The sequence below is a fragment of the Hermetia illucens genome, chromosome 6, assembly GCF_905115235.1.
Source record: "Hermetia illucens chromosome 6, iHerIll2.2.curated.20191125, whole genome shotgun sequence".
NCBI lineage: Eukaryota > Metazoa > Arthropoda > Insecta > Diptera > Stratiomyidae > Hermetia > Hermetia illucens.
Genome location: NC_051854.1, coordinates 28491151 through 28513021, shown reverse-complemented (window position 1 = coordinate 28513021; position 21871 = coordinate 28491151). Strand labels below are relative to the sequence as shown.

Genomic DNA, 21871 nt, shown 5'->3' with positions numbered 1-21871 from the left:
AGCTGCCACACTATGCAAGACTTGAATAACAACAATCCTTGCTCTCTGTAATCGATTCCACTTCCTCCATTCTACGCAGCATTTATAAGATACAGTTCTTAATGGTCCCATAATTTTACTATTTCTTTCAAGTAACGTAAACGCAAAATTCATTGTTGATAACATTTTGTATTATAAAACCACATACCACCTACTATTCAATCCTAAAACGCTTATCTATCTTTATTTTCAGATGGGGAATACTCTATGTAAAAACCGAGTGAATCACTCAAATAACTCAAAAAGTCCCGTGGATCGCATTATAGATCGTTGTGCACAGGTTCGTCATGCCACAGATATTACTTATATTTTTTTAATTTTTTATATTAATTGGAACTTAAATATATTTACAGATCTGTCCAAAATCAATTGGGAAACAGAAGCATTTCTGGGATAAACAAGTGTAAGTTCTATTTTTATTCACGGCGCAAATGGCGTGCACAGAATTTACGTCGCGAATTTGAGATTCGCTGGACAATGGAAAGATTCTTATATCCCAGATCGTTTTAATTTTTATTAATAAAATATATAGGTTACTCATACTTTTTCGCCAATATGTAGGCACAAGTGTGTTTATTTTTCGAGATTACACATTCGAGAATTGGAGGCAAAAGTGCATACATACGAGATATTCATATATATTTGAATATTTGTGGGAACACGGCACTCTAATTTAATCGGTTTCTATTGGAGCAGTTTGTTTATTCATATTTTAATAAGATGTTAAACGTATGCAAGGGTCAACAATAGGTGAACACCGTAAAAGTGAGTTTTTCCAAGTGGTGATTTCAAAGCTTTTGTGTTTATTCAGAATGGATTCAGCTGTCGATGTTTTATGAAAAGAATGAATTCCTGGCAAATGAGTTTTAAACAAACACAATATTCCGAGTGAATTTTAAGGTGAAAAGTGAATGGCACTTGACTAAAATTCGTAGAATTGTGTCGCGGGTTAAAAAATGTGTTAGTTATTACGCATTTGAAGCAAATTATCAAATATTTATTCAATATTCGACCTGCTTCCTGTCGTTGCTTTTACGGTGCATTCATTTGCGATATCTTTTGACGCCATGAAAGTCTTACTTTATATTCCACAAGTGATAAGCCAGCGTTTTTCAATCAGGATCTGATTAAAAATATGTATAACTTCACTCCTACTTGAGCTCCGATACCTTGACAAATGGTGATGAAATTTACCACTTCCCTGGTCAGAAAAGCAGCATCTTCCTCTAAGGACTGTGTGTATGTGATGGCATGATAGTAGAGCTGGGTGGTATCGATCTCCTTGCTCTACACTTTAATCTCTTGAATAGGAATGCCCCGTTTGCTTGTTTTAAGTTTAAGTTTTTTTTATTTTCCATAATGTCTTACAATACATTATTAATTACATTCTAGCTTAAATATTTAGCTTAACTAACTTAACTTTATTTCAATGGTGGCTATTACAATTGTTTGGCCTACCCGAACTACTGTGTAATTATTACGTTAATTGTATTAATTTTAATACATAAATCTTGAACTGAACTGAATTATTTCCAAACTGCGCTTGCATTAATAGCGCCAGAAGGTATTACTTACTCACTTAAAAACTACATTAAATCTAAACTTAATCTAACAATAAATACTTAAACCTACTATTTACAATAGCACATTACATATTTTGTGTTTATCCTCGGTGTACCGCTACCAGGCAGGGGGAATCAAAGAAGGAAAAGATGGTGGGTTTAAGGGATTCACTCACTATTTGGAAGGGCCTTAGGAAGTTGGCCTCTACCCTGTTGGTTGCCGGATTAGTGGATTTGGGTGATTCTCCGTTCTTTCGAAGAACCGTTCCACCAAGTTGAGAACGAATTCTCGAAGAGGTTGTATTTTGGCGCGCCGATAAACTTCGGCGCTTCTTCCAACCTTCTTGGTCTTCCAATTATAGGAAAGACCAGTGCAGTGCCTTAAAATCCGGCGTTCGAATGCCTCACATTTGGACATGGTTCAGGTGGAGCATAGCATATAATGGGTCTGATCCGACAGAGTCAGTTTGGCCTTGGTGCTGAGTCCTACCTTGTTTCGAAGAAGAAAGTATTTCCTACTGAGTGCACCACGTGCCTTACCGATAGCGAGCTCAAGGTGTGGCTTGAACTTAATGAGTTCGTGAAGTTTAAGGGGTCATCCCGTGTGTCGGATCCGAGGAAGCGAATTTTTTTTTGGCATCAATTGTATGTAGATATAGTGTAGAATATATAGGCAAAGTGATTTTTTGATATTCGTAGTCGTTCAGAAATTATTGTGTTAAACACGTGATAAGTCACATGCCAGATTTATGTCGATCGCCGTAATAAAGCTCGTATTTTTCGGTCCAAATGACGTTCGAATGATTTCGTTAAAAAGACAAGAATTGAAGCCAAGGCCGTATATGTGTTTCTTCTAGAAACCTAAGGTTTATGGACTAACTGTAGCAGATTAATGGTCAGTTAAGGTTTTATGGCTGAAAATCGCATTTTACTTTTTAAATTCTCGAAACCGCATATTGAAAATCGGCTGCCACCATAGCGAAAAATCTATCCAACGAAATTCTTTGAAATTTTCAGGACTTATTTAGAACATATTTCTACGGTCCGCAAACTAGGATAATTGCGATTCATTCAGTAGTTTTTTTTTATTCATTGAAGAAGCTGTAAAAAAACACCAAAATTTAAAAAAAAGTTGAACAAGTCACCAAAAATTTAGTTTTTAATATTTTTAATAATTCTAGTTTGCGGGCTGTAGTTAAGTCTGTACATTAAAATGTCTGTACATTAAAATGTTCTGCTGGCAGCAGAAAAGCACTTTTTTTTGGAGATGGGTTTTTAAATTGCTCTGTATTTCAATGATGAACTTTGCGATCGGGCTGGAAAAAATACTATGCACGCTCAAGATATTAATAAATCCATGGTGAAAAATTCGTATTTGTATCTTTCTCCTATTCTTCACAAAAAAATTCTAAAAAAAGCCAAAAAAAAAACGGCCTTTACACGGGATGACCCCTTTAACTCCTAAATACTTTATGATCTGGAAATTGCTCACTATAGTGTTTCCGATCTTCATTTTTAAACATTTAGCTTTCCTGTGGATTCCTCTAGAACCTAGGTATCTAGATTTCCTTCGAAAGGTGCAGAATTGCGGTTTGGCCTCATTAATTTTAATGCTTCTTTCACATACTGGTCGACTGCTCTCGCTACCATGTTGGGGTGGAGGCTCGAAGAGAAGATGAGAGTATCATCGGCATATTGAATAAGGTCTGTGCCGGTCTCGGGAGTTGGGACGTCAGCCCTAAAGATATTGTAGAATGTGGGTCCAGAAATGGATCCTTGCGGTACTCCCGATGTTACCGGCAAGAGATCAGAGAAATCATTTCCCACGCTGACATAGAAATACCTATCTTCAAAGAAGCTTAGTGCAATTCTAATTATCGGAACTAGGAACTCAAGATCTATTAGCTTGTAGATTAGTCCATTTACCCATACGGAGTCGAAGGCCTTTTCTAAGTCTAATGCACATGCTACGGTTGGCTTATTATTGACGTTAAGTCTTGCTGCGACAGTGTCATGAACGTAGCTAAGTGCATGTTGTGTTCCGTGTTTGCTGCGTAACCCGAACTGGTGGTTGGGTATAATCTCTTTGAGATTGCAATATTGCACTAGCCCGATTGTCCATGCTCTCTCAAAGAGTTTGCCTAGATTGGACAATAATGATATCGGTCTAAAGTTGTTAGGCTCACTAGAGCTGCCTTTTTTTCGGATCGCAATTATTTTAGCTACTTTCCAGGTGGTGGGAAAGTAGCCATTATTTATGCAGTTATTGCCAGCAAAAATTTTTTGGAGACTCGGGGAAGTTTCCATCAGTTCATCAGGTCCGGCTGACTGTTTACCGTTTAAGTTTGAGGTCAAGGCGATGAGTTGTGATAAACTCAGGAAATGTTGCGAATCCGTTGGTTTTACCGAGGAGTTCGTTTGGGAGTCTGTCACTAGCTTGTATGAGTGCCTAGAGACGAAGTCGGCGATAGTTGTTTCAACCATTGACACTATTGCCGAATTATTTTGGGGCGGAGGGGTATTGAGCTGAGACTTGCGCCGCAGATTGGTTCCCTGTTCCTGGTAAGAACGGAATTACAGGCCTTATTTTTCCCCGCTAGCCTATTTATATGTTGAATCTGGCCCGGGCATAATATCTGCGAGATTACGGGTTAATTCTTTATTGCGGAATTGCGCCACCATTTCCCGGATAATTGTACTCAGGCAATTAGTCTGGGAATGTATTCATCATTGACTTTATTTCCATATTTATGGAAGTTGTGCTTGAGGTTCCTGCGCCAAATCTGTCTTCATGTGCAGCATGATGTCATGCTGTATACAAACTCATCGACTTTGATCAGCCTGATGTTCCTGCGTGTAGCAGTATTGATGGCGTCTGTAGCCAAAATGATTGCTTCGTCGATTTCCTTGTCCGACATATTGCGATCTGTAGCGAGTTTCTTCACGTTCAGCATTGGTGCTAAATCTGACTTGAATTTGTCCAATCAGTGTGGGCGAATGATATGATGGTTACCTTAACTCGCTTCTGCAGTTGTGAAGTTGAGGCCATTTTGAGTTCAACTGTAAAATGGTGGAAAACTTTGCTTGGTTTCGTCAGACAACAGGAAAAAGTCAATGATGACTAGCGGGTCTTATCGGGGAATCCGGCGAGACCACCTCAAGGTTGGCTGGCGTGAAAGGGTCGTGGATCCAGTTGTACAGGGTTTTCTCATTTACATTTTCTGCCTTATCGCCCCAGGAATTGTGCCGTGAGTTAAAGTCACCACCGAAAATAAGAGATTTTGATTTTAACTGGCGAAAGCAAGACTTTTGACCAGATTCTTGAAGGCCAGTTCGTTGCCTTGTGGAGCTTGAGGTGCTACAGCTCTAAGAACAGTATTCCTAGCTGCTTGGGCGTACGATGTGTGTGTCTGTGTCACCGTTTGCTTGTTCCTTGCCGTTTTTTGATATCTTTCAATTTCCGAAGTCCACCAGAGTTTGACTTTGATTTTTGGATGGTCGATAGTAATGCAATGTCCTGTGAATCCTTTTCTTTTGTGCTTGCAAATAACAATGTGACCTCCAACAGGATTTTCTTAAATATTCCGACATTAAATTTGTTGGTTGGATAGCCCATTGTTATTTCGTTTTTGCATTTGATATGAGAGACTAGCCTGATGATCGCTGTGTGTGACTGAAGTTTTATGACTAACTATCGCTGTCAAAAGTGAAATCTTGTACAGATCCTAATTCTTTCCATCGAGACCTGTTGGCTTATTGCGTTGATTCTCCGCTACCTCATTATTCAACCCATGATTTGAAGTCACCAACCACTCTTTGGAGTTAAAGTGGATCATCGAAGGATAGTTTCCTACATAAAAAGGTGAATTTCTCCAATTTGAAGCCCGGTGCGGTGTAATCACGATAGATTTTTCTTAATCGTGTTTTGACACGCGTGGATTCGTCCTTTCGAAGTTGGCAGCTGGTTCATCTAATGTGTACGTTTTTTGCTACATCGATTAGAAAACTTATCGTTATTCGCTCATCGATTGTAGGCTTAGTTAAGAAGGGCTTCACAAATCCCAGATTTTAAGATGATTGACACTATTAACGGAAAACGCTACAATTTTCCTGAAACGAGTGGTGCTATCTACTCTGAAAATTTATATCATCGTCAACGGAAACCTACAGCTCTACTGCGCTTGGGTGCGTTGAAAAAAAAAGACAAATATACCTGCTGCTACGGTTTAGTGATCGACCATGGGTTTCGATGGTTTGCCCCGGGAAGATGTTTTCAGAATACATTTGTCTTTCAGATCACCCTTCATCATCATTAGGAAGCGTCTCTTGCGATTGGTTATAAAATATATCCTACTACTGTACTGAAGCGAATATATCCATTGGTGTGTAGGACTGCACAATTGTGATACTTTCCAGCTTAGACCGGAATTTTACAGTCTAGGTCCTATCAACGCGTCTTGCGGTATCCATCGACAATAATCTGATACCAGATTCACAAGCAAGGGAAAGACAAAATAGTACTCTCCAAAATCCCATTAACTAACTTCGCTTAGACCCGAAATATTCAACAATTCCAAGTAGCTTTCAATACCACTATCAAGGAGCGTGACGCTTCTATGGCAAGTTAATTTTTACAAGTTACCAACACTGCAACACAGACTTTTATCTTATTTTTAAACTTGAGCTCAATGGACCGAATAGATGGCTACATTCCTTGTATTCATCCCGGAACTAACTCTTCAAGTATTTTAATAATAATCGTTGGCGCAACAATCCAATTGTATCAGGGTCTTGACGTGTGTCAAAGCACTTCATTCACGACCGTAACGGTACACTACAGATTTATAGTAACCCTAAGGGAGGCAATGTGGCATTACGCTCGCCCGAGATTAGTACTCTGGTATGACTCAGGTACACATTAACAGCTGAGTGGACTGGTATCCGACGTCAAATCTTGATACAAATTCCACTGCCACCAGTGAGATTTTAACCACGAATTTCCGTACGACAGCCTAGCGCTCTAACCACTCAGCTTTCCGCTTTGTTGTGTCTGCCAAAACTGCTTAATCTGTAATGCACTGCTATCAAATAAATCAAACCGCAATATTTGGGCAGCTGGGTTTCCTTGTTCAATTAGTTCGCTTACGGCAATATTTCCTGAGTTCTGTTCCTTGAACCATCACATAAGTGTCTTATTTAGTTGTTTATTACTGTATAAACAATTTCAATTCACGATTCTTCCGACTGGACGGTGCCATAGTTGAGGGGTCAGAGCGTTAACCTCCCGATCTCATTGCTCCGGGTTCGAAAATCTCAATCAACATGGATTTATTGTGTTCGCCTTTGTACTGGTCTCCATTGGTGCAAATTTATCACTTGCATAGCATTAAGTGTAATGATAGCGAAACTGAAGCGATGCCATTGAAAATAAACTATGGGGGTAAAAATAACAATAACCACAAATGTACTGTGGCCTATGTTCTATAAAGGAATGAACAGAAAACAAACAGCTTTCAGTTATAAAAATCTGTTTATACATGTGCATATATGTATATGTATGTAATGAATGTATAAAAAACTGCAGACGGAAAAAAATGATTGAGTTTCCCGCGCCTAAAAGCGGGGCAAATTATACCAATTGGTCCTCCAGGTCGGGGATTGCGTAAGACTGACAACCCTACACGGGAAACCGAAGTTACGGAGCCACAAAAGGAGCATCGGATTTTACAACGATGAACCATGCAACGAAAACGGACAAACGATTTGTGCACTTTGTCATTAAATATGCGCTCCCTGTTCAGATTAGACGACGATGACTGTAAGGATGCTGCATACCTGGCAATGCGGCACTCTCAAAGAGCACGAACATGCGCAAAAACCTATCACGATGATCCCTGGATGGAGCCATGTACACCTCGATTCTCATCCTGCCGATACAAGAGGGAAATCTGATTTTCGACCGTGTGGACATATTGGAGCGATGAGTTGAGTACTTTGATAAACTGCTCAACAACTAAAGTCTGGGCGAATTGGAGTTCCCGCAAATTGAAAATGACAGACAAATGCTGCCACCACCAAGCATGGAAGAAACAGTGTAATTTTTGCCCCCCACATAAGGAAACCCTGCCTGAGATGGAGCAATGGCGTAGGCCAACACGCTACACAGCTTTGAGGGATAACGAATTGGTGGGCCTTTGCACAAAACCGCGATGTTTAAAGTTCCTTACTAAGGCAGGCCGGATACCGGTTGCACCATTAATGATGATGATCATGTCATGTATATTTGCTTCAAAGTTGAGAATAATAGTGCGCAATATATGTTTAATGTATCCGATATTTTTTTGAATATAATAATATAATAATCGTTGGCACAACAATCCATATTGGATCAAGTTCTTGAAGTGTGTTAGAGCACTTCATTCAAGACCGTAATGGTACACTTCAGTAACATTGTAGGAGGCAATGTGGTCAGCACTTAACTCGCCCGAGATTATTACCCTGATTTGACTCAGGTACTCATTAGCAGCTGTGTCGACTGGTATCCGACGTCAAATCACGATACAAATTCCACTGCCACCAATGAGATTTGAACCGCGAGCTTCCATACGATAGCCTTGTGCTCTGACCACTCAGCTATCCCGACGCTATCAATGTTAAAATTAAATTTTTTCAGCACAGTTGATATACCACTGTAGCTGGAGTTTGCTATAAGTCATATATTTGAACACAGAACGTTTAGTGGCCCAACCAGGCCCAGACATTTTTATTCACTGTTTGTTTACTGTCTCAACTTGAACCCCATCCACCTCACCTACATTTCAGTTTCCGCACACAAGCATTTTCCTAATTAGACTTTGCAGTGCTACCGTCCTTCCCAATGTCTCATCTAGAGTCTTTCTTAACCTCTATGAATCTAGGACAATAGAAAAGACATGCTCCGCCTTTCGGAATACCGTTGCAGCTGCGACAATTCCACCCGTCCCCATTGTTATTGCCGCCTGCTTAACGATTCCTCCCTTTCGGTGTTTTTCACGTGCCTATCAAAGGTAGAATCGGGCCCATCATAGATGCGCGTCATCTTTTCGGCTAAAATGTCGATCGCGTAGGGCGGTTCATTTGAGATGATTTTGGATTTTTATTTTTAGCTGATGCAAGCAGTCGTTTCACTGCTATGTCGTTAGCGTAACCCACTGAAGCATTGAGGACAACGTTCTACATGATGTTCCACAATAGTGGTTCCTGCACAGAGTCCTGTGGAAAACCCGCTGGGCTTATTTTCTGTGTCTGTGCGAAAGCCTTCTTCCTGTCAGATGCTGTCGACAAGCCTAGTTAAGTAACTGGGTACAACAATCGTTTTTATAAAGTTCCAATTGGCCGAGTTAAATGCATTTACACATCAAAGGTAATCACTGCGCAATAATTATTATTACTATCCTTTCCTTGCATCGCATTTTCAACTAAGTTAGTAAACACTTTGATGGCGCCGACGAGCGGTATCAAAGCGGAATTGTCGTTCTTATAAACTTCCCAAAATCTCTTTAGTAGGAAGTAATCTGTTATATTCGCTCCAGCATTTTCCCGACAGTGTCCAGTAGACATAAAGGTCTGTAGGAAAATGATTCCTTAGAAGGTTTACCAAAAACCCTAAACTTTGGCGTTTCCATATTTCAGCAAAAATCTCAACCACTAAGGATGCCTCAAACAAATCCACAAATATTTTTAACCTCGATTTAACAGTCAACTTAAGGACTTTGCTTGGTATACGGTCGAGGTTCAATACTTTGTTGTCCCCAGCTTATTGCAAATCTCCAGTAAGAAATTTACAAAATCGTTCATAGTTGAAGTGCCAGGCTTCTGGTTTTGTACTTGTTTCAAACTATTTGTGCCAACCATATTTTTCACAGAATACATTTTCGTATTCGTCAGGAAAATTCACAATCATCAACGGCGCAACAACCGGTATCCGGTCTAGGCCTGTCTTAATAAGGAAATCCAGATATCCCGGTTTCGCCCCGAGGTCCGATATTCCTTAAGCTGCCTGGCGTCCTGGCATACGCCATCGCTCCATCTCAAGCAGAGTCGGCCTCCTCTTCTTTGCCCTTATACACTTTTCGGGTGGGTTCATCCTCATCCATACAGATTAAGTGACCTGCCCATCGCAATCTATTCAGCCGAATTTTATCTACGACCTGACGGTCATGGTATCGCTCATAGATTTCGTCGTTATGTAGGCTACGGAATCGTCCATCCTCATGTAGGGGACCAAAAATTCTTCGGAGAATTCTTCTCTCGAATGCGACTAAGAGTTCGCAATTTTCCTTGCTAAGAACCCAAGTGTCCGAGGAAGACATAAGAACTGGCAAGATAATAGTCTTGCACTGTAATTCCATCCGCTCCTGGTGACTTATGATTTTTAAGCCGATGAATTGCACGGATTGTTTCTTGTGTACTTGGTGGTGGCAGTATTTGTCCGTCGTCTTCAGTTGGCGGCACCTCCAACTCGCCGATGTTCTGGTTGTTCAGTAATTCATCAAAGTACTCAAGCTATCGCTTCAAGATGCCCATTCTGTCGAAAATTAGATTTGCATCTTTGTCTCCGCAGGATGAGCATCGAGGTTTATAAGGCTTAATCCTGCTGACTTGTTTGTAAAACTTCCGCGCCTCGTGCGGTTGCTCCCTGTACTTTTTGAGTTCACAGACCTGTTGGTTCTGCCAGGCTTCCTTTTGCCGTCTTTGAAGTCGCTTTTCCGCTTATCGGATTTTGTGATAAGGCTCCATGCATGCGTATGTCCTTTGAGAATGCATTCTTCCGTGTTTGGCTGTATTTATGATAACGTTCGTGTGTTGTGGATGCCTTCAGTGTTAACTCTCACCTGATTGTCAGAGGAGATTCTGGGTGTTTTTATTATTCGAGCTCGGAGTACCATGCCAACGAGATAGTGATCCGAGTCTGTATTGGCCCCCATATATGTTCTGACATTCATCAAGGCTAAGAGGTGGTGGTGTTCGATCAACACGTGGTCAATTTAGTTGAAAATGGTCCCGTCTGGAGAGACCCACGTTTGTTTGTGGACCGCTTTGCGCGCAAACTAGGTACTTCTAACAACCATTTGGGGTGACACTGCTAATTAAATAATCCGCAGTCCGTTATCATTTGTATTTTGATGTAAGCTATGGGAGCCAACGTATCGCCTGAATACGGGCTCGGTCCCTACTTGGCTGTTAAAATCCCCAAGTATGATTTGTATAATTTTGATATCATATCTGGCACAGGCTTCGAGGGTTCGTTCTACTGCCTTGTAGAAGGTAACCTTCTCCGAATCTGCAGTCTCCTCTGTATGGGCATGAACGTTAGTTAGGCTTATGTTTCTAAATTTTTCTCCCAAGGACATAGCCGTTCGCTTATGTTTTCAAAGCCGATAACAGCAGGTTTCATTTTTTGGCTAACTAAGAAACCTACTCCGAACACATGGTTTACTGGATGGCAAAGCATCTCCTGCAACGCTGTTACATCAGCCCTATATTGGGGCAGGGTATCGGCTAGCTGCTTGGCAGTTCCATCTCTGTACAGGGAGTGCACGTTACATGAGAAAATGCGCAAATCGTTATTCTGTTGTCGTTACCGGGTTCGTCGTTGCATAGTCAATCCAGTCCGAGGTTTTTTTGTGGCTTCGTAACGGGCTGTTTTCCGTGTAGGTTTGTCAGCCCTATCCAACCCCCAACCTGGAGGACCAGTTGGTACAATTTCTCCTGTTTTTGGGCGCGGGAGACCTTGCCTTGATCCTTCTCCGTCTGCAGCTTTTTCTTAAGAAAGAGTTCCCGGCGGTCACCACATGGAGGTGAAGATAAAGCTATTGGTGTTGGTTCAGCAAGGGCTTCCCAGGTTCTATGCTCCATCGTGGGTATCAATCCATGTTTTGCCCTGAGACCTATACTACCCTTTGAACAGGAAAATTAGATGGGATAATCTGATGCATTTGTCATTTTTGTCTTTTACATTTTTGTAAGCTACTGCCTATATGTATGTACATACATATATAAGTACGTGTGCAGCCACAATGCAATGTTGATTGAAACATGCATTCATCAATAAACAAGAATTTAACATGGGAGTAATTATACATTCCACAGCTATCATTTTCGCAGTAGTATCCATTTATACATTTTAGAATTTGTATGCAGCCGTAGTCCAAGAACTGATTAATAATTCAAGACTTATCGATTGCTGAATCTCATTGCGAAAATCGAAATCGATTCCTTTACAAATACGTGGAAATATGAGCCAAACCATCACAATAACAAAACACAGAAGCAAGTTTTTTGCGTTGGCTGTTACGCATTGGTGTATCCAACGCTGTTTATTTTGATCGAATAGTTCGAAAAAGATAAGAACTTCTGAGTCTTTTTGATAAGCTTATTCTTTTTTGTATCGCTCTGCATTTTTCTTCTTATAAATTTAATGGTAATGAAGGCTTTATGAGTGCCCCCTTCCTTTATGAGTGATCTATTCACTGTCGTTTCCATTCTTATATAAATTCATGTGCTAATGTCCTGACTAAAATGCTCTTTTCGGGAAACGAATGTGGCTCGAATTCGACTAGCCGAAATGGTCTCATCTGCGACATACCTACTCGCACATAATTGCAACTGAAGAGGATCCTTAATCGGCAAATTACAACTGGAATTAGAGCCTAATTAGGCAAATGTTCTGTACTGTCGAAATAAGGGAGGTTTTAGAGTGCTAAATTTTACCCCCAAACATGACCGGCTGACAGTTCGTCAGAAATTGTGGTAGTTTGTTCTTTCGCGCTGACGTTGCCACCATGTACTTCGTCTTGCCTTCATTAATGTGCAACCCGAGATCTCGTCCCGCCTGCTCGATCTGGTTGTTCTTCCCAAAATGTTAATATCGTCAGCGTAGACCAGTAGTTGTGGTAGTTGCGGGTGATTTAGTCGATGTCAGGCTTTACAAAAAATTGTCTGAAATATAGAGTTAGTGACAGATTTGCGTTTATCTTATCTACACAAAATAGAGGTCAGTGAAATGTCTAATTTGTAGGTTTTCCACTAAAGTAAAGTAGCTGGGCGAGCTGCAGAATTGTAATTGCGCGAATCTTCAGCTTACAGCCCCTGTGTCTTGTGAATTCATTCAAGTTCGTAGTTTATCTGGTGCTTGTACCCAGATACAAGGATATGAGACGATGGGTGTCAATGAATGAATCCAATTCAGGTGAAATGCGCACTATCGTGCGGACTTGATTGGCGTATCTATATACATGCACGTACGCAAATTGTAAACAGTCAGTTAGTCGGCGTGTCGATGGAACTTGCATGCTTAACAATTCTTTTCACGACGGTTTTCAATTTGTACACACGGACGGTAGCGTGCAAAAAATGCCCCAAACTGGTAGAATAAATGTTGAAGTAAATTGCAGAAAAGCAGTGAACTTTCGGAAAATAGTTATTTAACAATTGATCCAATACCTTTTTAGAAATTAGCTGACCCGGTGAGCTTCATACCACATCAAAACCAATGAATGTTGTCTAAACTTATTTGCTAAATTAAGGGGGCATCTCTATTTTATTTTTTTGGAAAAATCGATTTCCCAGAAACACTGGTTTTACGTTCAGTATACATTCCGAAACAGAGTACAAAAGTTTATTCAAGTCTACACACTCTAAGAATGTATCTATAGCGTATATCCTGAGTGCGTGCGTAAGTGTGATTTTAGAGGGATTCAGACAGCTGGCTGTTGTTGCTATTTAGAAGCATTGAAAGTATTACTTTCTTTCAAATTAGTTGTGTTAACGGCTATTTATCTATATTTGCGCTAAGAAAAAATTCAGAAAATGGATAAACAAGTCGGAATACCGGAAGCTCGCGCTTCGAGTATAAAGGTTTTGTGTTCATTTTATCTAAAAAATTTCAACGCACATTTTTCTATCCGTATATAGCTACAAATCCAACATATTCCTTCAGATTTTTCCAAACTACGAGACATACGTACATATTAGAGCCGCAAAGTCCATTAGCATGCATATACTATATACCTACATACACACATGTCTCGTTGGAATAATTGATATTCATATACAAATGATTAAAAAACTAAAACAAAATAATTCTTTTCCACGCAATTCATACGAACTTACTTCATTGTGGTATTGACGAATTGATATATGATGATGATGTCATGCAGGTTGTAGAGTGCACGAAATTCACAAAAAATTGTAAAGTTTTACCCCTCATAACTTTGTTAATAATAGTTGGATTTTCTTCAAACTTGACCGAATTGTGCATTATATTCTTCATTATACCTATACTAAATTTTGTACTTCTGCGATGAACATAAGGGGGGTATCGGGTAAATTTATAAAATATGGAAATATACTATTATTAACTTTATTTGTGCAACTATCGGAACCAGATATATTTTGAGGCCTAGATTTCATAGAGATACACTACCGTGATTTTTTTCGGATTTTTCACTTGCAAACTCTGTTTCAATTTTGACCGTTGGGTAGAAAATTCTAATATTTTCCCAAGAAATGAAGAGTGGCGGCAATTTCGCGTTACCACTGAATAAGGACAACCAACGCGTTTTTCCAGCGACCTGTTTCGAGCCAATCCGAACGAAAGATTGCGTGCCTATTGAAATACTGCCCAATTTAGATCAACGTGTTACCAACCGACCCATTTGACGTATTGCCTGTCTCTGTTCTAATGTTCCTAAAGCATAAGCTTTTAAAATGTCTTCTTTTCCTAATGAATTTCCGGAAATATCATTAGAGGATATATGTATATATTCCTGGTGTACCAGGTTAATCCCGACATGAGTTGCAAATGCAGAACTGCATGCGACCAGGCGCATGTCATGATCTGTGGATAATAAAATAAATGTCATGATCTGTGGATAATAAAATAACCCACAGGGCCAGCTAGGAAGTTAATCCGGTAAATAAGTAGCTACAGGCAAGCAGAATGTTTCCATTTATGTTTATCTTCCCAAACCTATTCTTCCCCTTCTGAGGGAGTAAATCTCCTTAAAAAATTCGTAATCCGGGGAGAAGGAATTGACGCACCTGTCGAATGAATCGCAGTGACGTTACACTATATTTCAGCGCTTCCCCTCCAAATAATAATAATATCAATAATCGTTGGCGCAACAATCAATATTGGATCAGGGCCTTGAAGTGTGTTAGAGCACCTCATTCAAGAACGTAACGGTACACTACAGTTTACTGTAGGAGTCAATGAGGTCAGCATTGCGCTCGCCCGAGATTATAACCCTGAGTTGATTCAGGTACTCATTCACGGCTGAGTCGACTGGTATCCGACGTCAAATCACGATACAAAACCCACTGCCATCAGTGAGATTTGAACCGCGACCCTCCGTACGACAGCCTAATGCTCTAACCACTCAGCTATCTGGACACACTTCCCCTCCAAATATCTTTCCTAATTTTGGAGGTAACCATGGGACACTGTAGCATTGGGACTCGTTTGCAGAGTTAACTACTTCCCCCTTACTCGTGAGAAGAAATTGGAGATAACAACAATTTAAATTCTTTTAATGGGACCCCAGAGACACGAAGGTTGTATCCAACACGGTTAAAAGTCGCTCAACAACACTAGGGCAGCTCTTCTCCTTGGATTTTTTGGCGATTATGCCGTCACCCCCCAGAGACGTGAGATCTAGGCGTCGTATTGTTTGGATGAGCCAACTGAACGAAATTATCGCCCGCAACTATTACCGTATCATGGATTTGGAACAGAATCCAGCAGGATATATACATAGACTCCATGATTCATACCCCGATTTCCAAAGCAGAACGTCGTCAATCAATATCGGATGATAGTGAAAAATAACCGAGTTGCCCTATCAACTAGGCATTAAATTTTCCACAAAGTTTCACTTGAGCTCGATGTGGATCTTTAACAAACCGTCGATCCAATTTATCATAAGGCTTTGACCGCATTCCAGGTCTCATTCACAGAATATGCTAAGATTCTCCCAGGCGCTAGGTCAAAGATCCCAAAATTAATGTTTACTTAGGCTACTACCAACATCAGTACTGTCGATGGCCGAATTTGGCTGATCGTTTGGCTAGCGAGATTGCTGCGACAGAGGCTGCCACGTTATTCGTCTCCACAATCAACATGTTGGAGCGAATAACAGAGGTAGCGCAGGACTTTACCGGTTCCGGTACCGGACAAGGCAGGATGAAGAACGTAACAAGGAGAAATAATATTGGTGACCTGATGAGTGCATGGAGCACTCCAGATAAACTCTCTATTCACGCTGTCGAAAGGTTTCTCGAAATCAATGAAGAGCAGGTGAAACGGAGATCTAAACTCCACGCACTGTTCCAAAATGATCAGCAGTGTGTTGCTTGTTCTCTGTCGATCAAGCTTTCGAGATGTTCTTTGATGCGTTCTAGGATTATTTTACCTATTATCTTTGCGCCGGCAGGGCGCATGCAAATACCCCTTCTAATTTTCGCACTCAGAGCGTTTGCCCTTCTTTGGAATCTCAACGGTCATCCCCTTCACTCCATTCTCTGGGAAAGGCATCGGATTCCCAGGATTTCTGTACGAGCGAAAGTAGCAGATCTACAGAAACTACAGGTGCAGCGATATGTATCATAACTCTGCGGGGAGACCGTCGAGCCGATCATCTTTACTCCATTTGAGTGCATTGCTAGCCGAGATTATTTCTCTTCTGCTCCGTATTCGTATGTTCCGGTGACTCGTCATTTCATCCACAAGAGGTGGAATGGTCTCAAAATTATAGTTTCCTATCTTTATTGTTCTCATTTGACCAGTGCGATTTGACGTTATGCCTTCTTTGATTTTTGGGGCTGACGTTGCCACCATATATCATATATTAAGGTGTAGCTCAAGAATCCGCGCCAATCGCCGCCTGCTCGATCTGGATGAAGGCAGTTTGTGCATCTCATGTTGTTCCTTTCATGATGTCTATGTTGGATGACCCTGAAGAGAATGGTGCCTCTCGAATTTACCTCAGTATTACGGATCACTTTTTCCAGGCCAGGTTAAAAGGATGCATCCCCTTGTCTCAATGTTGTTGATGTTGCATGGTCTCGACCTCGTACATTCGTCAGGGTCAGCCTAGTCAGTCTTATCAATTTCGTCGGGATACCAAATTCTCTCATGGTCGTGTACAGTTTCGCCTTGGCTTTGCTATCATAAGCGGCCTTGAAGTTGACAAAAACATGGTAAAACTGATGGCCATATTCCAACAGCTTACTACAGGGAGACAATATGATCTGTTGCTGGTTTGCTTAGAGTAAATCCTTTTCGGTATGGACCGATGGTGTTCTGGATGCATGAGGCTATCCGGCCTAGCAAGATAGCGGAGACTATCGGGATAATCCTATGATTGCTGCATTACGTGATATCTCCCTTTTTATGTAAGGGACCTATAATGCATCATGTCCCACACTTTGAACATAAGTTGATGAACCGCTTAATGTAATTGGTCGCCTCCATATTTAACCAGTTCGGTAGTAATTCCTTCGGCTTCTGACGACTTATGAGTCTCATGCGGATAGCTTGCACGGACTGTTTTGTTCACAGTTGCTGTGCAGCATTTTTCCGTCGTCTTCAGTTGGCGGGTACTCTACCTCGCTGATATTCTGGTTGTTAAACATATCATCAAAATACTGAAATCATCGTTCCAATGTACCCATATGGTCGAAAACCCGATTTCCCTCTTTGTCTCAACAGGATGAGCATCGAGGTATATATGGCTTCGCCATCTATCCATCGTGCTTACCAATCCACGTTTTGCCCTGGGATCTATACTTTCCTGACCGCCGTTACCACTTCCATTCATCTGTAAATCCTGGGGGCTTTAGGTCTGTTCCAATGAGTGGAAAAAGGGTGCGACTATTGGAGGGGCATTGTGTACTTCCTACTGTCGCAAAGATGCTAGTTAAATTTATCCTGAAATTCATCAACAAACACCTCGAAAGTTTAATCGATAAAGAGCAAATTGATTTCTGTTCCGACTGTGTTGTCCCCATTAACACCCTTCGGATAATTTTGGAGGTGTCTACGAAGTTCAGATCGCCGCTCCACCTGCTGTTCATCGATTTCGAGAAAGCTTTCGACAGTATGATCAAAGAATGTGCCTGTAATGTTGTACGCTGAATAAGCATTCCATAGAAACTAATAGCTAGTATCAGAGCAGCATATAACGTTACAAAATTGCATGTGCTGCATCGAGACGAAATTGCAGAGGAAGTCTAACGTCAACGCTCTCTCTATGCTGTCATAAGGGCGCAGTACATGGAAAGTGACGGCCACTGCTACGTGAAAGCTCCAAGCCTTCGGCAAACATCTGCCTCCGGCGACAACTCTACTGCTAGCTATACCGTAAAATGCAATTATCGTAGAATGGATGGAACAGAACTAAAAAGCAAATTGCCCAGACTAGAAGAGAACGAATGTATTCTTCTCTGGAAGACCTGGCTATGCCCCATCTACGGGTTACTCGTAACCATATATGTATATTATCCAAATGTTTTCAGTTTCTTTTAAGGATTCCCTCTTTCGAACATACATTGGATCTCTTCTTTTTGATAACATGGGCGTAATAAAAATAATTAGTAAATCTGAAATCGTTAACAATCTCATTATAAAACTATTTCATGTAGAAAAAAGGGACCCACGGTTTCGTCCAGGGCAGAGGCATGAGACGCTGCCTCACCTCTGCACAGGTGGAAAACGCTCCTTTCTATACTAGCAAAAACACAACAAGAGTGCGAATTATATCCAAGTTCAAACTGCCAATATTTTGAGCCCGAGCTAGGCTAAACCTAGATTATTGTTTGGAATATGAGCGATCCTAAATCCACATCAGGTTGATCCGGTCCAACATCAAGTGGATGTGGACTTGGGATCTCTTATATTCCAAAACATATTTCATGTAGCTTCTTCAGTTCCTTTGATTTATCGCATCCTAGAAAACATACTTAAATGTTCGTTAAAAATAAGCATAGCCACGTCCAAACAATGAAGCTCCTCAAAAACTATAAACTTGACTTTACTCAAACTAACTTTCATTACCTATTTCCTTTCAGTTTGGAAACCTCCCCACCACTTCAGACACAGCCCAAAGCAGATAATTCTGGTTGGCATAGTGCTGCACTAACTGTTCCCGACAGTCCAGGAAGTCAGCCAGTGGCCCCTCCCCGTAAGAAGCGTCCTTCTATGCTTCGCAAGGACGATCCTCCTCTACGGAACGGATTTAAAGAAATATTTGCAGGACAACGCTCCGAATCCACTACTACATCAGACTCTCAGGGTGACGTAAAAGATTTCACTGATTTTGAAAAAATGCCTCTAAATCGAGGATCTGAGAAAGAAAAAGAGAAAAAGGAACAACTTACTGATTCGTCTCGATCCAGTGAGGAGCGAAGCGACCAGTGCGATTCAAATACTAACTCTTTAGTCCATAAAGTTTCAAAAGTCGGTAACAAAAAATCAGATAAATTCTTTGGAGAGAACCTTTCTGATTGTTTGTCGGATGAACCAGTCGTTGAATCCAATGGCGATAAACTTAGCACGACTGATCAACCAAAAGCTGATTCGGAAGCAGATGCAGGTAGCCTCGATGAAAAGGAACTGGCTATCAAAAAGGAGCTTATAGCTTCTTTGTCAACACTGAAAGATATCAAAAAGGACGAAGGAATCGACGAACCTGATAGAGTAGCTGTTGAAGAGCCCATTATTTCGAAGAAGATAATCACACGACATGTTTGCGATGATGAAGAAGAACTTCGGGAGCACCTCCACCATCATCATGATCATGATCACGATCACGATCATGACCACACTTATGTTGTTCCTGATCCAAATGCCCCGAAGAAACCGCAACGTGACTTCAGTAAATACAAACGAGCGCCCGGAGATCCTAAATCGGACACAGAAGATAATGACGAAGCCATTATTGAACCGTCATCTGACCTTCTTAGCCAAATACAAAAAGAATTCCCTGCATTGAACCAAATATTGACTCCGAAAGAAAAAAATCAAGAAGGTGAGAAAACTCTAGACAATAAAACCTCTAAAACGCAGGGCGAAAATGCCAAGGATATAGGGGAACGAAAACCTTCAGAAGAAAAACGGGAAGCGATCAAGGTAGAATCACAGACTCCTGCAGTAGTTCCTGATAAATTATCGAAGAGCGAGCAAGTCCTGAGGCGCCAGTTGAGTTCTCAATCATATCTAACTCCCGATTTAGTTGAAAAAATAGCTCAGCAAGTTAGCATGGCTCATGACTACCTCCCGGAAGATTATAGTTCATACAATGATGGCTCCGAAATAGCTCCTAATTCAAAGTTACAACAGAAACGGTCACTAAGCACGCAGAATTCTCAAGTGGATCTTGTAAAGAATGCTAATGATGCCAAAGAATCTGTCGAAAAGGTGGCAAATAATTTAGAGGAGATATTACAAACGACTCCATTAGTGGAGGCGAACAAAAATGATACGGAACTGGAAGCAAAAATATCGCCAGAGAAAGTAGAAGTGCCAAAGGAAATCAAAGTGAAAAAACGCGTTAGCTATCAGATCAAAGATGAGTCTCCAAGTGAAGACATTTCTAAGGCAATCAAATCATTCATGGAAAAAGATGGACTGAAGCCGGAAGATATTTTACTTCTTCTGGAAGACGAATTCGGAGAACTTCTTCACTCCTCAACCCTCCCAGTCGAGGATAGGAAAATCATAGAAGACTTGAGAAACATTGTCGATTCGAAGCTAGAACAACTCGAAGTTGAAAAATCCAAAGAACATACACCCGAACCTGAACCCGTAGCCCATCTTGTCGTGCCTGAAAATACAGAATCGTCTAAAGAGATTCTTCTGGACAGTGACAATACTTCTAAAACAGAAAACAAATCTGAACAGACAGTAAATCCTACAACTGTTACTATATTGCCATTGAACATAACAAGGACAGTTTCAGACGAAAAACGCCGGCACAGTATTGATGAATTTGATCACTGGTTTGCAGGAGGTCTATCGAGAAAGGCCGAGATACCTGAAAGGAAAAGGAGACGCGAAGCAAGCCTGCCTGGATACCTCTCATCGGACTTTGATATAGAAGAGCACCGAGTTTCAGGCGAACTAGAAATTGGTTCGGATGAAGAAATCAGAATAGATAAAACGACAGAGGAGCCAGAGGTGTCTAAGGGGGATCATGAGCCAACAGTAATTACAACAACTGCAGTGCATAGGATTGAATCCATTCCAGAAAATGAGGTCACGACGAAGCCAGAGGCGCAAGCAATCACACCACCAATTACCGATGCGATCGAAACCGAAAAATCTGAAGTAACCAATGTAATAACTGAAAGAAAAACGAATCAGGATGCCCCTGCCTTTGATTTTGAACGAGGGGACGATAAACGAAAAAGTGTAGGACACTCTTTGCTTCTTAAGTTTCTCGATGTGGAAAGAAATAGCAGCTACCAATAGTTTAGTCAGCCAGCTTAATCGAACTAACTTGTACTTCTCGTAGTATTATTCGTTTGTTATTTCTTTCTGTTAATAATATTATTATTGTTTCTCTCACATTTTTGTAGTCATTGTATATTTTATTCTGATATTTAAAAGAAAAACATTTAGGAATAAGGAAGGTGCTTAGCCAGTCATGTCGACAGTAATAAAGTGAATAAAAACATTCCTAATGAAACTGATCTTGTAATTGCTTTGCTAGAACAGAGGCGTGTTCAACCTGCACCCACGTAAATCACGCCCGGTCTCTCGGATCCTGACATAGAGAAACCACAATTTAGACTTTTTAGATTTAACCTTTCCCTCTCTTGTCTCCTTCAGCAGCTCGCTTTGTATCTTCACCTCTCTGAATAATATGGTAGTTGGTCTTCCTGTATCTTCGCTCAAACCATTTCCTAATCAGCATCTCTCTGACAACAAAGCCTGGAGAGAATTCCTCTGTACTGCTGTGATCGATATCTCACTCCAATTTAGATCGTCCCTTCCCAATTTTGTACGGATAAAACTGAAAACCTCTATGGCCACTTAGAAGTTGGGTAAGGAAATGGTTAATGTTACCATGCTTTCGATTCAGTCAAGGATCTAAGGCTCGCAGTCCATCTGCCTCTTGACTCATTTTGCCAAGAAGGTTGCCACTCAGGTAGGGCGCGCTGCCGTTCTTTATGCAACCACCTCTCTTAAGTCTTCTCCCTTGTGGCTGTAGGTAACTTTACATTCCTTA

The 21871-nt window shown here is 40.9% G+C and overlaps 1 protein-coding gene across 5 annotated transcripts in view; it reads left to right on the top strand.

Annotated features, from left to right (window-relative positions):
• The window catches only part of LOC119659424 (stress response protein NST1-like), a 91685-nt gene extending 70357 nt beyond the window's left edge, over nucleotides 1-21328 (top strand). For 4 of the 5 annotated variants that reach the window (XM_038067501.1, XM_038067503.1, XM_038067502.1 and 1 more), the window contains exons 3-5: nucleotides 233-319; nucleotides 393-442; nucleotides 18711-21328. In XM_038067501.1, coding sequence (XP_037923429.1) covers nucleotides 233-319; nucleotides 393-442; nucleotides 18711-21111 — 2538 coding nt within the window. In that variant the 3' untranslated portion in view covers nucleotides 21112-21328. Of the gene's footprint in view, nucleotides 1-232; nucleotides 320-392; nucleotides 443-676; nucleotides 805-18710 lie in introns of those variants that run through there. The other variant, XM_038067505.1, reaches the window with a different exon arrangement.
• The last annotated feature ends 543 nt before the right edge of the window (nucleotides 21329-21871 follow it).